Source organism: Grus americana, chromosome 3 (assembly GCF_028858705.1).
Source record: "Grus americana isolate bGruAme1 chromosome 3, bGruAme1.mat, whole genome shotgun sequence".
Classification (NCBI taxonomy): Eukaryota; Metazoa; Chordata; class Aves; order Gruiformes; family Gruidae; genus Grus; species Grus americana.
Window position 1 is genome coordinate 15,762,800 of NC_072854.1, and position 16,997 is coordinate 15,779,796.

The window sequence follows — 16,997 nt, forward strand, 5'->3', positions numbered from 1 at the left end:
AGGAGATTGGGACAGTATGTTCCAGTCTGAAAAGCCTCCCAGCTTCCCAACTGCATAGCAATGAGGCCAGGGCATAGATATGCTCTGGATATGGTACATAGATATGGACCGGATAGGTACAGTGGACAGAAAAGTTGAGTAGGAGCTTTGGGAGAGAGAAGAGTACAGAGGGTTGCTTCTTGTGGCAGACAGTGTGTGGATGTCTGAGGCCAAGGAATAAAATGAGCTAGCAGCAAGACTGTTTTCACCTTAGAGGAGTAGGGAAAAGCTGGAAGTGTTCAACACACACATACCACTGTCCTCACTTGCTACCCTCTGAAGTCTCCTGCTCTCCCCAAAGTTATCAGTTTTCTTATTGTTTGACTGTTTAGCATCAGGCTATACTGCTCCACTTACACTAGTCAGTCCTTATTGCTGTAAGGCTGATCTACAGATAAGGAGTACACAGTAGGACCAACAGCATGGCAACTCAGCCCCTGGCCTTTGTACTTGTACCAGTATTATGCATGTCAGAGAAGATAACCAGGAGGTGATTCCAAACTAAAACAGATTTTTCAGAATAAGTTATGCCTAATTTATAGAAGAATGAGATTAGCATTAGGTCCTGGATCTTAAATGACTTCATCTAACATACATTGAATCAGATACAGTACAGAGTCTACCATATATATACATTACGCTATCTTAGAATGTAAATACAGTTTTTCTTTGGTGATCAGACAATGGTAATTTTATAAAAAGCAAGGCAGTATCAGAGGCTTTTGTTAAACAGGTGACCCACAACTCTAGACCTAAAGGATATAAACTAATCCATAAACAAACACATGGTCTAGAAGGCATAAGCTGTGAATACGGGGTGCTCTGGGACCCCAACTAGCAACACTGGTTTGGTGCCTTCATGCCACCTGCTGGTGACAAGAATAATATAACTCTCAACTGGTCACTGATTAAAATCTTTTTGCACAATGGCGATTTTGTGAGAAAATTCTGCTAAAACAGTGACAATTCTATTTCCCTTTTTTCCTTATTGCTCATGATCCCTCTAGATAAAAACAGTTCAACTGTTTGGGAGTGTTGCTACTGGAAGTTGAGTTCCAGCCATATTAGTTAATACTCCACTGAGTATTAACCAGAGGTAGGACAGTAAAGGTGTCACAGACAGTATGGCTAAAAGGTAAGTCATGCTCCTTATGGTAATCTTTATTTTTACTAGTAAGACCCACACTTGAGCTCATGACCATAACTCTCACCAGTAGTCTCCCCACCTACCCAACCTTCCCAGTATATGTCATTCTGAAAGTTACCTTTAGTTGCTCCACAAAGTGCTTCCCTATTGTGATCCCAGAATTAGGATTTCCCAGGATTATTTCAAAGTTATCTTCAAGGGCTAGTCTTTCCCTTACGTTATACAGACGTTCATATGCCACTGCAGCCAGCGGAGTGCATGGAATTCTCAACACTACCATGAGGCCATGGCCACTAGGACATTGTCTTGAAGAGTTTATTAGGTTTTGGGTGATTTCCAGAGTTTCAACTGAGGTGTAGTTCTTCATGTGAGAAAGACCACACACTGCCATCATAGCTGCAGAGTAGTGTTGTATGAGGACAAAAGTCCTTATCACTGCACTGTGTAATCTGGGGAACCTGAAATAAATGGTGAATTAAATAGTGAAGTATTAAAGGCTAAGTGAAAAAGCTAATTTTTACAAAATATAGTAAACTCAGGATTTTCTCCTGTAAAGAATCCTTCATATCTACTGTGCAACAGAATCTCACCACATTGCAGTCAGATAGTCTTTGCAAGGCATCATTTCACAATCAGAACTGACGTTCTCTCTCCGTTTCTTAGTAAAGATTTACTAAGCAAGTAGTCCAGTAAGGTTACATCACTTTAAGTTACCAAGACTTTACTGCTGTTACAAAATTTATCACAGAATATTTGCTAAGGCACTCAGTAATATCATCAATCAAAATTATATTCTCTTATCAATACGAATAGTATTCTTAGTTCTGTGTTATTCTTAAGGGGTGTGAGAGGCGGTGGGGTGTTTCTCTTGTTTTCTTACTGAAGCCCTGAACCAACTTACTCTTGTTTCCAAGAATAATGAATACGCAGGCAGCATCCAATGAGCATTCCAAGTTCCCAAGCCCAGGTACACCTCAATCCTCAGTCTCAATCCTCACTCTATGGAAGGGAGAGACGTGGATATGCAATAACTTCCTGTGCTCTGGTTTTCACGGAAATGAAACTCAGGTGCACAGTAAAAAGCGGAACTGTGGCTTGCTCAGAAAAGTGCCTGATGTGTGTGATCAGCACTCCAAAGCACCCTGCAGCAAGTCCCAGCAGTTAAGTGTGGGTGTGCTCAGTCTCCCAATTAGCAATATGAATTCACAAGATTTTACTTGTCCTGACTCATTCTTCTTACAGATCCCAAAGAGTTCATCCACAGCTGCACACACACACATAATGTGCCACTACCCTTTTACAGTGCTTCTAACAGGGACCAAGGAAAACTGATGACGTATTTTCAAGCTCCGATTGAAAAGTGATTCTGAAGTTTTTATCACTGGTTTAAGTGTACAAATGACAGTGACATGTCTACTTCGCTTTGTGGTCCAAATGCAGTATACACAAATTCTATACATCAAAATCAGGCATTGTCAGGAAGTGATAACATTGGAGAAAAGTAATAACACATTTGAAATTACATGATGATGCAATGTTAGATTATTATAATGTAGAAGTAGCTACTGGTCACTACAAGAACACACTCTAAATTGGGCTAAACATGTGCATGTTCATAGTAAAGAGGCAGCCTATACTGATTAGATTACAGGCCAAATATATACAAAAAAGACGGAAGGAGAAAATAAGAATGAGTGAAATGCTCTTGCATACACAGATTTGTGGGACAGCAAGAAGAGAGAAAAAAAAAAAGAACCAGGCTTCTAGCTGGTAACTCAAGTCACTAGAACGCACATCCTAAATGTCCTGTCTTAAACAAAGGAGGTACCATACCTCTTTCCCAAAGCCATGACCATTGCCTCAAAAGAGCTGTCATACCGAAGCAGTGGAATACTATGTCCAGAGAGGGTGGACTCAATGAATTCTGACAGTCCAAAGTATTTCTTGTTTTCATGGTATAAATCTACACCCTAAAACAAATGAAGCAATAAAAGTATAAAGGTAAGGTCTATCAATCATTAATTTACAATTGATTAACCATTGGTATCTGATATATATATAGTCACATTCTCTAATAAGCATACATCTACTCAGACATATTAAAACAAGGAGAGAAAGAAACAGAATTAATTTTTTTGAGAGAACAGAAGTTTGACCCAATTTTTCCTTGTTTCTCTTTTTCTCTCCCCACATGTACGTATACATAGACAGAGCAACTATGTATGGAATAAATATGTACATATATGAAGAACATCCATGTAAGTACATCTATTTATGCAGTAATGCACTAGAGACAGATTTTCAGATGGTTCCCATTTATGTAGCTCAAAGATTTTTAGCAGAGCTACTATAGTTTATAGAAGATATAAAGGGAATAAAGAACAAAAAGCAAGAAATGACAGGATAGGCAAAGGGAAAAAGAACTTGCCACAGACTGAACAAGAAAAAGATACCATGCAAAGTTCATTCTTGTTTACAAAAATCATGGGGCCTCCACAGTTTCATCAAGCATGTAAATGTAAAATAATTTATGAAAAGCTCAAAAAAGCACCTCAAAGCATCCGTCTTACATTGCTGTATGAAGAAGGCCAGTGGATCTCATTGTAAGGGCTGATATGAGTATGCTGTGTCTGCAGCGCGTAGGGGAAGGAAGTCACATGGAGGGTCACAATATTTGGCGCCTCTTTCACCTCCCTGCAGTTCAACAGTCTATCAACAAGTCCTGTAGACAGTTCTGTTTGAGGATAAAGGCTATGCATAGCACTGCAAAAAAGAAACCCAAAACTCTCCAAAGTGATCAGCACAAGGGAACATTTTGTCAGTGGAATAGCTTTAACCTGGATGTGAAATTGAAGTTAAACGCATACAAGGAACTTAGGACTCTATTCTTTGCCCTGTTTTTGTTCCACAGAAGGATGGGAAAAGAAATGTAAATTATTTCACTGCAGTTTAAAATTTCTGTAAGTCTGATACTCTCCCTAGATAGCAAATTACCAAACCCTTACAGCTATCAGGATATGAGAGATAAAGGATGAAAGGAAGCTGATGTTTTGCAGTTACCAATAGACACATAGTCCTGTAGTAATTTTGGCCAGATTGTTAGTGCTGCCGTTAAGAAAATACAATTCTTGCCTACAAAAATCAAGATAGAAAATGACAGACAGTAACAGTAAGTCTGACCAAAAAAAAAAATCAAAGCAAAACAAAAATAAAGAACTCAAACAAAAGAACCAAACCAAACCAAAACAAACAAACAAACAAAAAAAAAGAGACAGAAACTACCTCTGATGAAAGGGATGAATAGTTATTGTTACGGCAAATGCCGGTATCATGGAACACCTACAGTTGATTCCTTGCCCCGGTGTAAAACTTCAGTCCAAATTCATGCTATTTCATTTTTGGCATTTACCTGCAGTGTCTAAGTTACAAGCTTAGTCACTGCAAGCTCCTTCTGTTACCAGCAGAGAGAGATAAGTAACTCCAGAGATTGGTTGTGTCCACCCATGATGTACGTCAGCCTTCAGAGATGCCCATGTCCCTGTTGTGACTATGTAGGCAATCCCAGGCAATTACAGTTATTTTAGTCACCTCGTTTAACTGACTTCAGTTATGTGGCATGAATCCTGCTGTTCAGAATAGTCACTTAAATTTTTGTCACTTACATATCTTTATTAGGTAAGAGGAAAAAATATGAGTTAAGCAGCAATACAGGTACTTCCCTACCACTCCAGGATGTTACATGAATAAATGCCTTAAAGGCTGTGACAGCTGTAACAGGTCATGTGAGTTCCTAAGATTTAGAGGAGCTAAACAGGAAACCCTCACACATAAAAATAAAGTTTTGGTGAAAATCATCGTTCTCAACCAGTGTGAAAGACAAGACCTTGCCATTTCATTCACAAGCAAGATTCCATAGTTTTTGGTTTCAGAAACACTACCGTGCTCCCAAAGTTGGAATATGTTGGTGTTTCTGGAATTCAGTATATTCTCCAAGCTCCCCAGTGCCTCAGGAGCCAGAAAGCAAAAGCAGCCCAACTTCTCAGCAGGCGGATTGTTGAGAAGCCACGGAAACAGGGCTCTGGGAGGGAAGCAATGAGTTATGCAAGTGAGCTGATGGGGAACTTGGTAAACATTGTACAGAAACGTCCCTGCTTCCCTGAGAAGTCTACCTGTCATTACTATGTATCCATAGAACTTTTCAATTCTTACAAATCAGTGGTTCTGGATAGAAAAAAAAAAATTGTACTGGAAAATTTCCAATCAGTTAAAAAAAAAAAACCACCAAAGCATCAGTGTTGGCTCACTAGTTGTCTACTCATCGGGGCGGGGGGGGGGGGGGTGTTGCATGTTTTACAGCCCAGAGGACACTGACAGAAGATAATGAGCTCTGTGTACTTTCACAGGAAGCTTCCTTTGAACAAATGACAACCAGCCAAAAAAACAATAGCTGTGGCTGAAAGGAGATAAGAATGGTGAGCAAGGAAAGCTGAAATGTTCCACTGAGGCATAACATAATAAGCAGGATAAGAATAAGTCATGAAGGACCTTAAAAGAAAACATGTTTATTCAACTCATGGGAAGAGAGAGTTAGCAGAAAGATACAAACAAAGATGAAGGAAGGGATAAATCAGAAAGCTGATCTTGAGAGCTAATGCAAACAATAATAATTTCTCTAAAAATAAGTTACAGTTTTCTTACCTCATTAGATCCCAGTGTGCGTGATCATGGATTAGGACAAACAGTGTATGTGGATTCTGCATAGAGTTTTGTAAAAAGACTTTGAATTTAATCTGGGCTTCTGCATCTAGTTTCATAACATACTGTTCCACCCTCTGCTTTGTAAGATGTTCCTTTTCTAATCCAAGTTCTAATAAAATACCTAAAGAAATGGAACAAATGACAGTGTTTCCAGATACAAATGATTTCACAATTTCCTGTAAATCTAAAATAAAGCTAACTAATGAGCACCTGAGTGCCAGAGATGAAACAAAGTCTGCTGGTAAGTCACTTCGGAGGGTGGAACACAAATCAAGAAATCAATCTTCTCGAAGGAACCCAAATCAAGATTTTGAGTGCTGGAGTCAGCAATTGAGCAAATATGAGACAGCAATTTCTGAGCCACTGCTAGCTGGAATGGACGAATCTGATGTCGTTCAATCTCATAACCTAGAAAAAGGCAAAATTCTGTTTAGATATATGCCCAAAGTATAATCTAACACAAAATGTTAGTCTGGCAAAGAATGACTGACTTACTCCTTAAGGTGCTTTGCTTATGAACAGAAGTTCCAGTTTATGAAAATCTACACAGAATATGCAAACAAATCTTTTAGCATTTGGGCATTTTGCTCCTATAAGTCTCTTAAATGTCTGAGACCTGAAAGTGAATGTGTGCAATTGTGTTCTGCTATCACAGAAGTAAGACTTACAGCTTCAGAGACTACAATACTCAGTGGAATGAAGCAGAACATCCATTAGTGTAAGTCTGAATATGCCAAAACATGAGTTGCTGTTTGCCTCAGGATCTTTGCCTTCAAGAGCCTAGGACTCTGCCCAGATGGATCTAACTGCACACCCAGAGACCTGGTCTCAAGTACCCTACTCTGTCACCTCTTTAGAAAATCCTCTTTACTTACTCGTACACACAGCTGTTCCAGTTCCATTCAGTGCTGTTGGTTTATTCACTGAAGCAGAAAGTGATGAAGAGATGTGACCTTGGTTTTCCTGATAGAATTTCTCCAGCAAAAGATCAATGTCACCTTCTATCAAATTGAAGGGACAGTAGAATAAACATCCATGTTAATAAGAGATGCATTTCATACTGACTTTGTTTTGTAGATCTTAAAGAGCTTTATACATGCTAGCTAGTTATCCTGCCCTTGGCTTATTGGCTGTTTTATACAGGAACCCTCTTATTGCATCTGTTTTCATAGCATATCACTAATAAAATGCAAATCCAACTAGGGAATGACAGACCAACTCTGCAGACCACTGGCTAGGACATTTATGGAGGATGGTAGAAAACTAGCTTCAATGCCCTGAAGCAAATCAGCAACAACAAAGACGTGAAACTGGTTTAGTTTATGTTCAGATCATTGAGCTATACTGTTCACTAATAAGGACTGCGAGAAGCTTTGGAAAATCTGATAAATATTTTTAAATCTTTAACATTTTTGAGAGACAGAAAGAAAAATAATTCCCTATATAGCTGAAAGAGAAATATGAGTTTTGCAGCTACACACAATGCTGAAGCAAGCAAGGTATGTTTTATTGAACTATACAAATCTGCAAATATATCCTATTTATTCAGCAGGGGCACTGCTTACAGATGACAGTTATGCAGAGAATACAGCATGCCTGTCCTGAGTATTCAGTATTTTCTTAGCAGTTGAAAAGATGTTTGAACACATCTGCACTGAGCTCAGAAAGGCAGGGGCTGCCCCATGAATTGCAATCCAGTGGATATAGATGGCAACTATTTTTAGGATGCTCATTTACTTGTTCTGCTCAAACAGCAATAGCAAAAGTGATTTTAAGAACCCCACTTTGAATATACTAAGAGCAGAAACACTAACAGAACCACACGATGGCTCAAGGAAAATGAGTTTCTCTTAAGTGATCACTCAAAATATCGTGACACATTCCGAAGGGTTCTTGTGATCCAAATACAGATTTACCAACATGACATGAATGGCAAACGGCACTGCGACATCCCGTGAGCACTGACAAATCTGCTGTATTTGTTCTAGTTCTGTGATACAGTTTAACTTTCCATGTGGCTAGATCTATCCTCAGATAATCCTGCCTGTAGGAACCCTCAGTATACTCAGTTAAAAAATGATCCAGTAACCCTGGGTCTCTGCAATTTTCCGCTCTTTCCCATGCATCATGATCAAGGTCACAGTATGGTAAGTCGAAAGGGGAAATCCTACCTTTAATAAAATAACTCTGTTTTATCATGGTCAAAATTAATTCTGTGCCTAGAACAAAAGAATTTATACATTCATATGGATATGGACTTGCATAGCGTAAGGATGGATTTGCATAGCTAAGAACAGTATGCTCAGCTATTTGCTAGCATATTTTAATGAAACTGAGGGATTTTAGAAACTGACATTTTTAGGAAGAATTTCAATTCAAAAGTACTTTCACAACTTTGTCCTGCATTTTTTATATATTGCTAATAATGTCTTGCTTCTGGAAAGGTAATGAGCACAGCTATTTTCTCTGACTTGGAAGTTTCAGGGACTTGGAAACATGCCTCTTTATAACCTGTTAGGTACCTGGGCAGAGTGTGCTAAAGAAGGACCCCAGAGTTTCCACTTTCCCTGTGACCAGCTGATAATTAACTTCTTTTTGGTAGTCTGAAGGACTGAGCATGCTCTCAGACAGAACTCTTGCCTGATACTTTCCTAAAAGACAAAAAAGTAATTTCGAAAGCACTTCAAACTAAAGTTAAAAATGCTCCAAGTCATAATAAAAATACTACCCAGTTAAATGAATACCACACACACACAAAAATGAGTCTTTTCTCTCTCATATACATGTATGCACCAGACACCTGTAAGATAGATTCATGTTTTATAATTCTCTGTGTTTCTTTCCCAGTTTAGGAAATATTTGTTGATAGAGTATATAAAAAGACCATATAAATAGTCAAAGGAATTGTCAATTATCTTACACTCATAATGAATCTTTGAATGGCTATTCATTTATTTAATTATCAGCATAGCCCTCAACAGGTTGTCAAAGGGAATGACATTGAAAGATCATCTTTTAGAGGCTAAGAAAATGTTTGGTCCTCTGCTCACAGTAATATCCCAGTCACACAGAGCAGTAGAGCTTTAACTCGCTATTATTTGTTTGTAGTAGTGTTGGCTGGGATGCCTTGGTGAGAAAACAGGTGACGCAAGCAGAATGTGGTTTGCTGGGGAGGGACCCAACTGGGCAGCATCAACTTGGGTTCATCGAAACCCATTACTTGTTGGTCAAAGCTCTGCTTTCTGAGGCAGCTTATTGAAGCTCCAAGCAAACTCCTCATAGCATTGCATTACTCTGTTTTACCTGGAGATACACCCTTGGCATCTTACCTGTTATCACGATGCAGGAATCAATGGCTCGATTTCTACTGGCACATATGATCACCACGTAGTTTGTCTTTACTAATTTTCCTTCAATGAGCAGCTTAAACATTTCTGAAAGCCCTTCACCCAGGGAGTAGCTGCACTCAATGATATGGACACTGTCATTACACGAGCTAGCTGCGAGGCCAGCCAGCCACGGCAGCTGGGCTGAAGTCACCGGTGTGATCTGGCTGGGCACTTGGGGAAAGGTCTGTGGAATAGCCTGTTGGTACTGACGGATTTCAGACAGGTGTGATTCCCGCCATGAACGCATGAATATTTGTTCTAAATCCTCAATCAAAGGGACCTGGTCTGAGGCTAAAAAAAAAATTAAGAGGAAAGTATTAGGAAACAAGTAAACAAAACTGTTGAGTTAAAAACATTTTTTTCCAAAATACGTACTTTTTTAGAGATGATCATCTTTCAGATTTAGGCATGCATGACTCTGTTGCTGTTAGCAGATGTGAACAAAATTTTTCATTTTGAAGTGCCTCTGTGATACTCAAGTAAAGCTGCCCTAATTGAAACCTGAGTATCAGTAGTTAGAAACATTTAAGAGGTTCAGTGCTGCCTGTCTCAGCATACTACTTCTAAACCACTGAGCGTATGCAAGAGCAGTGAATTACAGCTCTTTTCCTTTTTTTATTTTTAGTTGCTGATGTCCCAAATTATAGAAGATGAACTTTGTATGACTGTATTTCAAGTCTTCAAGAACTAATTATTTAGTTTCATTACTAAAAAATGAAATTATTGAATATCACGTCCTAAGACTGATATTTAAAATTGTCCTGCCCTAATATTCCCTTTCTCATTTGCCAGCAAGTAATATATTCATTGCTGTCTATCTGGATGTAAAATAATCTTACCTAGTTGAACAAGGTAGTAGACAGTCAGTAAGAGCTGCATTTCCTCTGAAATAGGCTGTATTGTGGAGGTGCCGTATTGTTCATATGCTCTAGATAAAGACTGTGAATTTCTGTAACAGGTGTACAACAAAGGACTCACTATCACATCATTAATGTTCCCACAAAGATATGGGAAGTTTCCATGACCTATAAAATAAACAATGTTTGTACACATCACATTAATTCCCTAATTTCCCATGTATGTATTAAACAGTTTTAATAGTAAACCTTCTAAAATCGACAGCTTCAGCAATGTTTAACAGTAGGAGAGATCTTTACATCTCTTACAAAAAAAGATACAAGGTCTTGTTGGGGGGGTTGGGGTTTTTACCTTTAAAAATAACTGGCTTTGCTTTACAGATTTTCAGCAAGTTGTCAGGAACTGAGACCGGTTCTCCTGAGCCCAACATTGGAGACGAGGTTGGCCCCACCAAAGCAGAATGTGGTAAAGATGATACACTTCCTCCGTCTAAGATTTTAGACATATTATTACTGGAGTCAGGTCTAATAATGATTTTCTCAAATAAAAGTTATTCAACATCACCTGATACCCACAGTCGGTATCAGTGTTAAATTCTTGTTACGGTCACATTACACATTTCATGAGCTGTTACTGCAATCCATACTATTATGCTAACTTCCATGGACCATTAATTATATTGTTGCGACCTTGAATGTCACACATGCATCTAAAGATTTTGAAATGTTTATAAACAAACAGTTCCAGGTATGAATGCAAAAATACAAAGGCTTATGTGATATCTATGCACAAATAGTTATGATTTGTGTGTTCTGTATGATATATTTAGTTTCACTGATTCTAAACAGGTTTTCTTGCTATAGCAAGAAAGAAAAAATTAAGATTCAATGTTTGCTCAATCATAACTTCTTTACGGTTATTTTAATTTAAACAATAGCCCAATAAAAGAAAACATTTTGGGGAAAGTGTGTTTATTTCACTGCACGTCACTCTAGTCTGTATCTAGACTAGAAAATCCAAGTGCCAAGAGCACTGTGACAAACAATTGAAACAATGGACGGTACCTTGACCTGAGTTATGACACTAATTTTAATATCCCAAAGGTGTTTCGGTGTCTAAAGATGGACTCAGGCGCCTGTTGGGGTTTATTAATAATGACTCGATGACTGGATCCCGAGAGTTAAGCTCAGAACCTCAAAAAGAAATCAATGGAAAAGAAGCACCTAACTGTAGGTGAGCACGTAGACATCAAACACCTTTTAAAACTCTAATATGAACCTGCACACATCTTTAAAATATTGCCTCTTTTCCCCCAGTATTTTCTGAATAGTGAAACAAACATTATCATTACCTTGGCTATAGCTTACCATTTTTAATTCTGTTTGGAACCTGTGGGTTGAGCTGCAAGTTCCAAGTTTCAGTAGATGATGGAGATTCTGGTGACCAACCTTTATGGCGCTTTTTTGGAGGCCCTGAATTTGTTAAAGTGCCTGAATAACAGGAATATTTCAGAAAAGAATTAGAATAAAATGTATTCAGTTTTGTGCATGGTAATTCAGTATGTTTTGCAAGATTGAATGTGTGCATTAAGTACTGTGGTAGGCAGGGTCAACTCCATGAATATAATCATTTTTTATGGTTCTTATTTTACTTTGCTATGTCCTGCTTAAATTTCTGGGAACTCTTAATTGTCTAGGCAGACCACTAATTTTATACTAATGTTTACTCTGTACTAAGAATAACATACTAACAATGAGACCTGTACTAAGAACGCTTATACGTGTTAATATTTTGAAGTCAACACTATGGGTATTTTTCTCCTTTTATTTCTAAAAACATGACACAGTGTTTCATATAACTTACTGTAAAATAAAATTTTCAAGGGTTTCAGGGTGATATTAATAAAGATCTGAGTTCTTTTCAACAGTCTTCCTATTTACAGGATTTTTGCCACCTCTTGGTGGTTACTGTCTTTGGGTTTATGATATTCCATATTAAGTCCTAGCAAATTACCTCTGCACTTTCCTCCTATCCGATGTCTGTAAAAAGATAGCTTTCTCACATTTTTTCTAGGAGGTCCTGATGATTAATTTATTGAATTTTCTTTCATTAATTTCTTGAATCTTCTTGTGCACTCCTGCAAACTCCTAGAATGATGAGTTTCCACTAACATCAAGTATTTCTAATTACTAAGAGTCAGTAGCCCTCCAGGAATTGCTCAGCATTTTGCGAGATTGAGATCTTTCTATTTCTGGACATGACTACGCAAAGATCATAACACTACTTCACAGGGCTATATCTCCTGGCAGAATAGTTAGTCCCACATAAAATTCAAGACAGAGCAAGAAGCTTATATAAAAAAGGGGAGTTTACTTTTCAAAAGATATCAAAATGAAAAATAAACCTGAAGTCTTCAGATCTAGAACAAGATTTTTCACTTGCAGAAAAACCTAAGGCACAGGTTTTCAAAGATGACGTTGTCCTTTAAACATTTACCACATGAGGGCAGTATTTAGCCATGTGTGATAGTCATCCTTTCATTTCGTTTTCTGGCATAATGTGACAAAAGTCACAAGATAGAGCACAAGATACTCTTTCCTGCAGATATGTTGTTATGTGAAAGTAATTAATCCGAAATTAATTAGCAAGAACCTGTTGCTGCATGGAAGAAAGAAATCAAGAACCTAAATGGGCAGAGAAAAAGAATTTGGTTGTGATGCCAGCAGGGAAACTTGGGAAGACTTATTCTAAAATAAGTCTGTACAAGGGGACGGAGTGTACATTCAGCAAATTCACCGATGATACTAAGCTGGGAGGAGTGGCTGACACACTGGAAGGGTGTGCTGCCATTCAGCAAGATCTGGAGAGGTTGGAGAGCTGGGCAGAAAGGAACCATATGAAATTCAATAAAGCAAGTGTAAGGTCCTGCACTTAGGGAAGAACAACCCCAGACACCAGTAAAGGCGAGGGGCTGACCTGCTGGGAAGCCGCATTGCAGAGAAGGACCTGGGAGTCCCGATGGACAACAAGCTCTCCATGACCAGCAGTGTGCCCTTGTGGCCAAGAAGGCCAATGGTGTCCTGGGGTGCACTGAGAAGAGCATGGCCAGCAGATCGAGGGAGGTTATCCTCCACCTCTGCTCTGCCCTGGTGAGGCCACATCTGGAATCTTGTGTCCAGTTCTGGGCTCCCCAGTTCAAGAAAGACAGGGAACTACTGGAGGGAGTCCCGCAGAGGGTTACAAGGATGATAAGGGGACTCGAGCATCTCTCATATGAGGAAAGGCTGAGGGAGCTGGGTCTGTTTAGCCTGGAGAAGAGAAGACTGAGAGGGAATCTCATCAATACTTATAAATAAAGGGTGGATATATAGGGGAAGGGGCCAGACTCTTCTCAGTGGTGCCCAGTGACAGGACAAGGGGCAATGGGCACAAACTGGAACACGGGAAGTTCCATCTGAAAATGAGGAAAAAGTTCTTCACTCTGAGGGTGACCGAGCACTGGAACAGGCTGCCCAGAGAGGTTGTGGAGTCTCCTCCTCTGGAGATATTCAAACCCTCCTGGACGCAATCCTGTGCAACCAGGTCTAGGTGATCCTGCTTTAGCAGGGGGGTTAGACTAGATGATCTCCAGAGGTCCCTTCCAACCCCTGCCATTCTGTGAATCTGTGAATCTGTAAAATAGAGGTATAGCATGTTTCTAGCCATAGTGAAGACTGTCTTGCTTAAACAAGTCAGTGACACTGAATACAGTTTGTGACAGAAAACAATTAACACAAGTCATGATAATAATGGTGCAGTGAGGACAGTGAGGACATTTGGAGCCAGTTGTCAAAGTCTAGTGCTCCATCCCAAGGTGAACTGCAACATAGGAATTATCCTATGAGTGATTATTTATAGATCTTTCTTAATTCCCTTCACAAAACCTGTTGGTATGATTGATGCAAACTGACACATTCTTTAAGAACTTGGATTCAGAATCTACTCTGTACTTCTATTAAATGAATGAACTGTAAATATAATGTAAAACTTCCAGATAATAATCTGAACTGTAACAAAGCTATGGCTGAAAACATGTAAACAAGTGGGGTTTTTTTCTGAAAATTAACATAGAAAAAATGTTATGTTCAGAAAGGACTTGGAAGGGAATAGCAATTTCTATTCATACAGGAAATTACACTCATGATATAATTTGTTCAATGCTTCTATTATACCCAAGGAATATAGCATTTAGGGTTGTTAAACAACAAATCCATACAAATACCTAACACTGAAGGTCTTGTCAGAGTAGACAGGTTATTTTTCACCAACTGTTGTTTGGGTGATTCTTTGCCATTATAAACTGCTGAGCTGAATGCTGCTGTTGAAGGGATGTGATCTATGGCTGCAGCTGGCAAGAAGAAAACAAAGTTTTACATTAAACATTTCTAGGTCAAGATCCCCAGCTGATATAATAACCTGATCACTTGATCATTTAATAGAGCCATGGAGATCTGATAGAGTGAATGCAATGCTGAATAAAACGAACCCATTTCTGATCTCATACCAGATTATTGCTATCTGACTCCCAGTTAAGTGCCTGGGTAAAATCCAATTTTGCAATGAAATATGTATGTCAGATTCTGTAGTTTCTTTGCAGGTGGACCCTAGCTCTTACATGGAGTTTACTCAAGAACCAGCTAAGAGAATGAGTGAGGTTGTTTAAAATATACTAAAAATCTCCTAAGCCTCCATTCCAATTTGACATCCCCTTTCCAAGCTTCTTTTTAACAATGCTGCATTAAAAAGAGAGATTTTCTCAAGCCTAATATTCTTGTAATTAATGTAGCTTTTTTATATATGTAACCTCTGACAAAAAAAAAAAAAAAAGCGCCAGTCTGCTGTTATGAAGAGATTAATAATTTGTTCTGGAGGGGCACCAATATTCCAGATCACAACTATTTAACAGGCTTCTATCTCACAGAGAGAATATAACCACCAACAGCTATGCCTCAGTTCTCCTGTGTGAATATCTGTAACAGTCACGAGACACTAAAGAGCTGTTTTCATTATGAAGAAGCTCAGAGAGATCACTCTAGCCTCTGTCATCCACCATCTTTCATTTATGTGAAGCTAATGGAAAAGTAAATGTTTCAGAAAGAATTTTTAATACAAAAATGTTACAGATACTTATCATTAGTTTGGGGTTTTTTAATATTAAAGCCACTTTCCTCAGCAGAAGAAAAAACCCAGAAGCTTTTAAGCTGATGCCCATGTAAAAGGATTCTGGGCATAACATAAAATAGACTGGATCAGAAGGAAAAGCTGAAATGACACTGGTTCATACAACATTCGTCATCTGTGACCAGACAAGCAACAACTGGAGGAATGTAATACCTATTCTCAGCAACTTGTAAAATAATGGCTTTTAAAAAATTTTGGTTTGCCCTAGCTCTGAGCAAGCTGCAGAACACCTATTTTATTATTTGCTAACCTTTTATACATAAACCTGAGGGGAAAAAATGGACAGCAAGAAGCCTTCAATGTATGATGGCTTTCCTTATCTGTAATATATCTCTAAATCTATTCAACTTGTTTTATTTTATGTGGCAGTGTGCTTATTTCTTTGCCTTTCCATTCACACAAGTACACATAAATATGCATGCACATAAGAGTAAGAGTAGGTGAAAACCCAGCACGTTTTCCTTCTAAGTGGTACCTGTTTGCTGAGTCCCAGCTGGAGCACTTGGGTTTGCTGCTGGGAGTGGCTCGCTCGAGGTGCTTCCCAAGAGGCCCGAACTTTCTGGCAGTTGGAACAATGTGCTTGAGCAGGAGCTGGATGAAGACTGTCGGCCTCTGAACTCTTAACAAAAAAGAAACTTCTTATCCCCTGACAATAGCAGCATTTGCTTTTTCTCTGCATATTTGTTTTGATAATTTCACACATGAATTACTTAGAGGTTACAGCACTTGGAAGGGAGGAACCGATATCTTCAGACATGCCATCCTCATATTTGGTCTGCCAATTGCTTTTTACAGCTACTCTAGTAATCACCTAGCTTTCAAGAGTCTTTCTTTCAACTGGTCTGTCTTAGGTTTTACACAGACGCCAGTCCTTGTGATAGCTAAGCTTGGATGATGAAAACCAGAGCTCGAGGAAGACAGCTTCATTATCTTACCTGCCCCTTTCCAGCAGATTACAGATCCTTTGGTCAGAGCTCCCTGTGCATTCCTGACCAGATAATACTTTAAGTGTTTCTGTTTCTTGGGCTGAGTGGTCAGTTTAAGATTAATGTGATTTGAGAATTCTGTAAAGTAGCAGAAACCCTTCTTGCCACAGCCAACACAATTCCCAGAGAAGCCTGATAAAATAAACAATACATATAATCCAATGAGATAGGTGGGTCACTATTAATAACATCCAAACATGACTCTTTCCTGGAGAAAAGCTGTATTATTTTTTTTTCACAGAGTGAGCTTTTTATTAACATTTTCCTCAAAAAAAATATTACATAAAGTCCACTGCATTGCACTTTGGCTACCAGACTGAAAAAAACAGAGCCCCACATTTAGAGAACAAATAAAATAAGTCATATTTTTTCAGTTTCTCCCACCAGAAAAAGATCACAATTCCTATTTATTACCTACCTGTGAAACATTAAACCAAGAAGTTTCTGACTGAAGAGTACTGAATCACATGCTTAACTCCAGCCCTATTCAACACCACAGAAAGTACATGCTTCACTTCTGTTCCAGCTTTCATTGAAATTAAACAGGCAATTAAGTCTCAGGAAATTAAGTATATTTAATCTATTATATTTAATTAGATC

General features: G+C 38.6%; 1 protein-coding gene across 6 annotated transcripts in view; it reads right to left on the reverse strand.

Annotated features, from left to right (window-relative positions):
* Window positions 1-16,997, reverse strand: part of GREB1 (growth regulating estrogen receptor binding 1) — a 105,795-nt gene that overhangs the window by 31,317 nt on the left and 57,481 nt on the right. For 2 of the 6 annotated variants that reach the window (XM_054821623.1, XM_054821627.1), the window contains exons 5-18: window positions 16,347-16,529; window positions 15,887-16,030; window positions 14,453-14,578; window positions 11,559-11,681; window positions 10,543-10,680; window positions 10,173-10,358; window positions 9,274-9,624; window positions 8,467-8,595; window positions 6,820-6,945; window positions 6,155-6,352; window positions 5,885-6,065; window positions 3,757-3,949; window positions 3,020-3,156; window positions 1,305-1,644 (exon numbers count right to left, since the gene is read on the reverse strand). In XM_054821623.1, the coding sequence (XP_054677598.1) occupies window positions 1,305-1,644; window positions 3,020-3,156; window positions 3,757-3,949; window positions 5,885-6,065; window positions 6,155-6,352; window positions 6,820-6,945; window positions 8,467-8,595; window positions 9,274-9,624; window positions 10,173-10,358; window positions 10,543-10,680; window positions 11,559-11,681; window positions 14,453-14,578; window positions 15,887-16,030; window positions 16,347-16,529 (2,555 nt within the window). Of the gene's footprint in view, window positions 1-1,304; window positions 1,645-3,019; window positions 3,157-3,756; window positions 3,950-5,884; window positions 6,066-6,154; window positions 6,353-6,819; window positions 6,946-8,466; window positions 8,596-9,273; window positions 9,625-10,172; window positions 10,359-10,542; window positions 10,681-11,558; window positions 11,682-14,452; window positions 14,579-15,886; window positions 16,031-16,346; window positions 16,530-16,997 lie in introns of those variants that run through there. The other 4 variants (XM_054821626.1, XM_054821624.1, XM_054821628.1 and 1 more) reach the window with 4 other exon arrangements.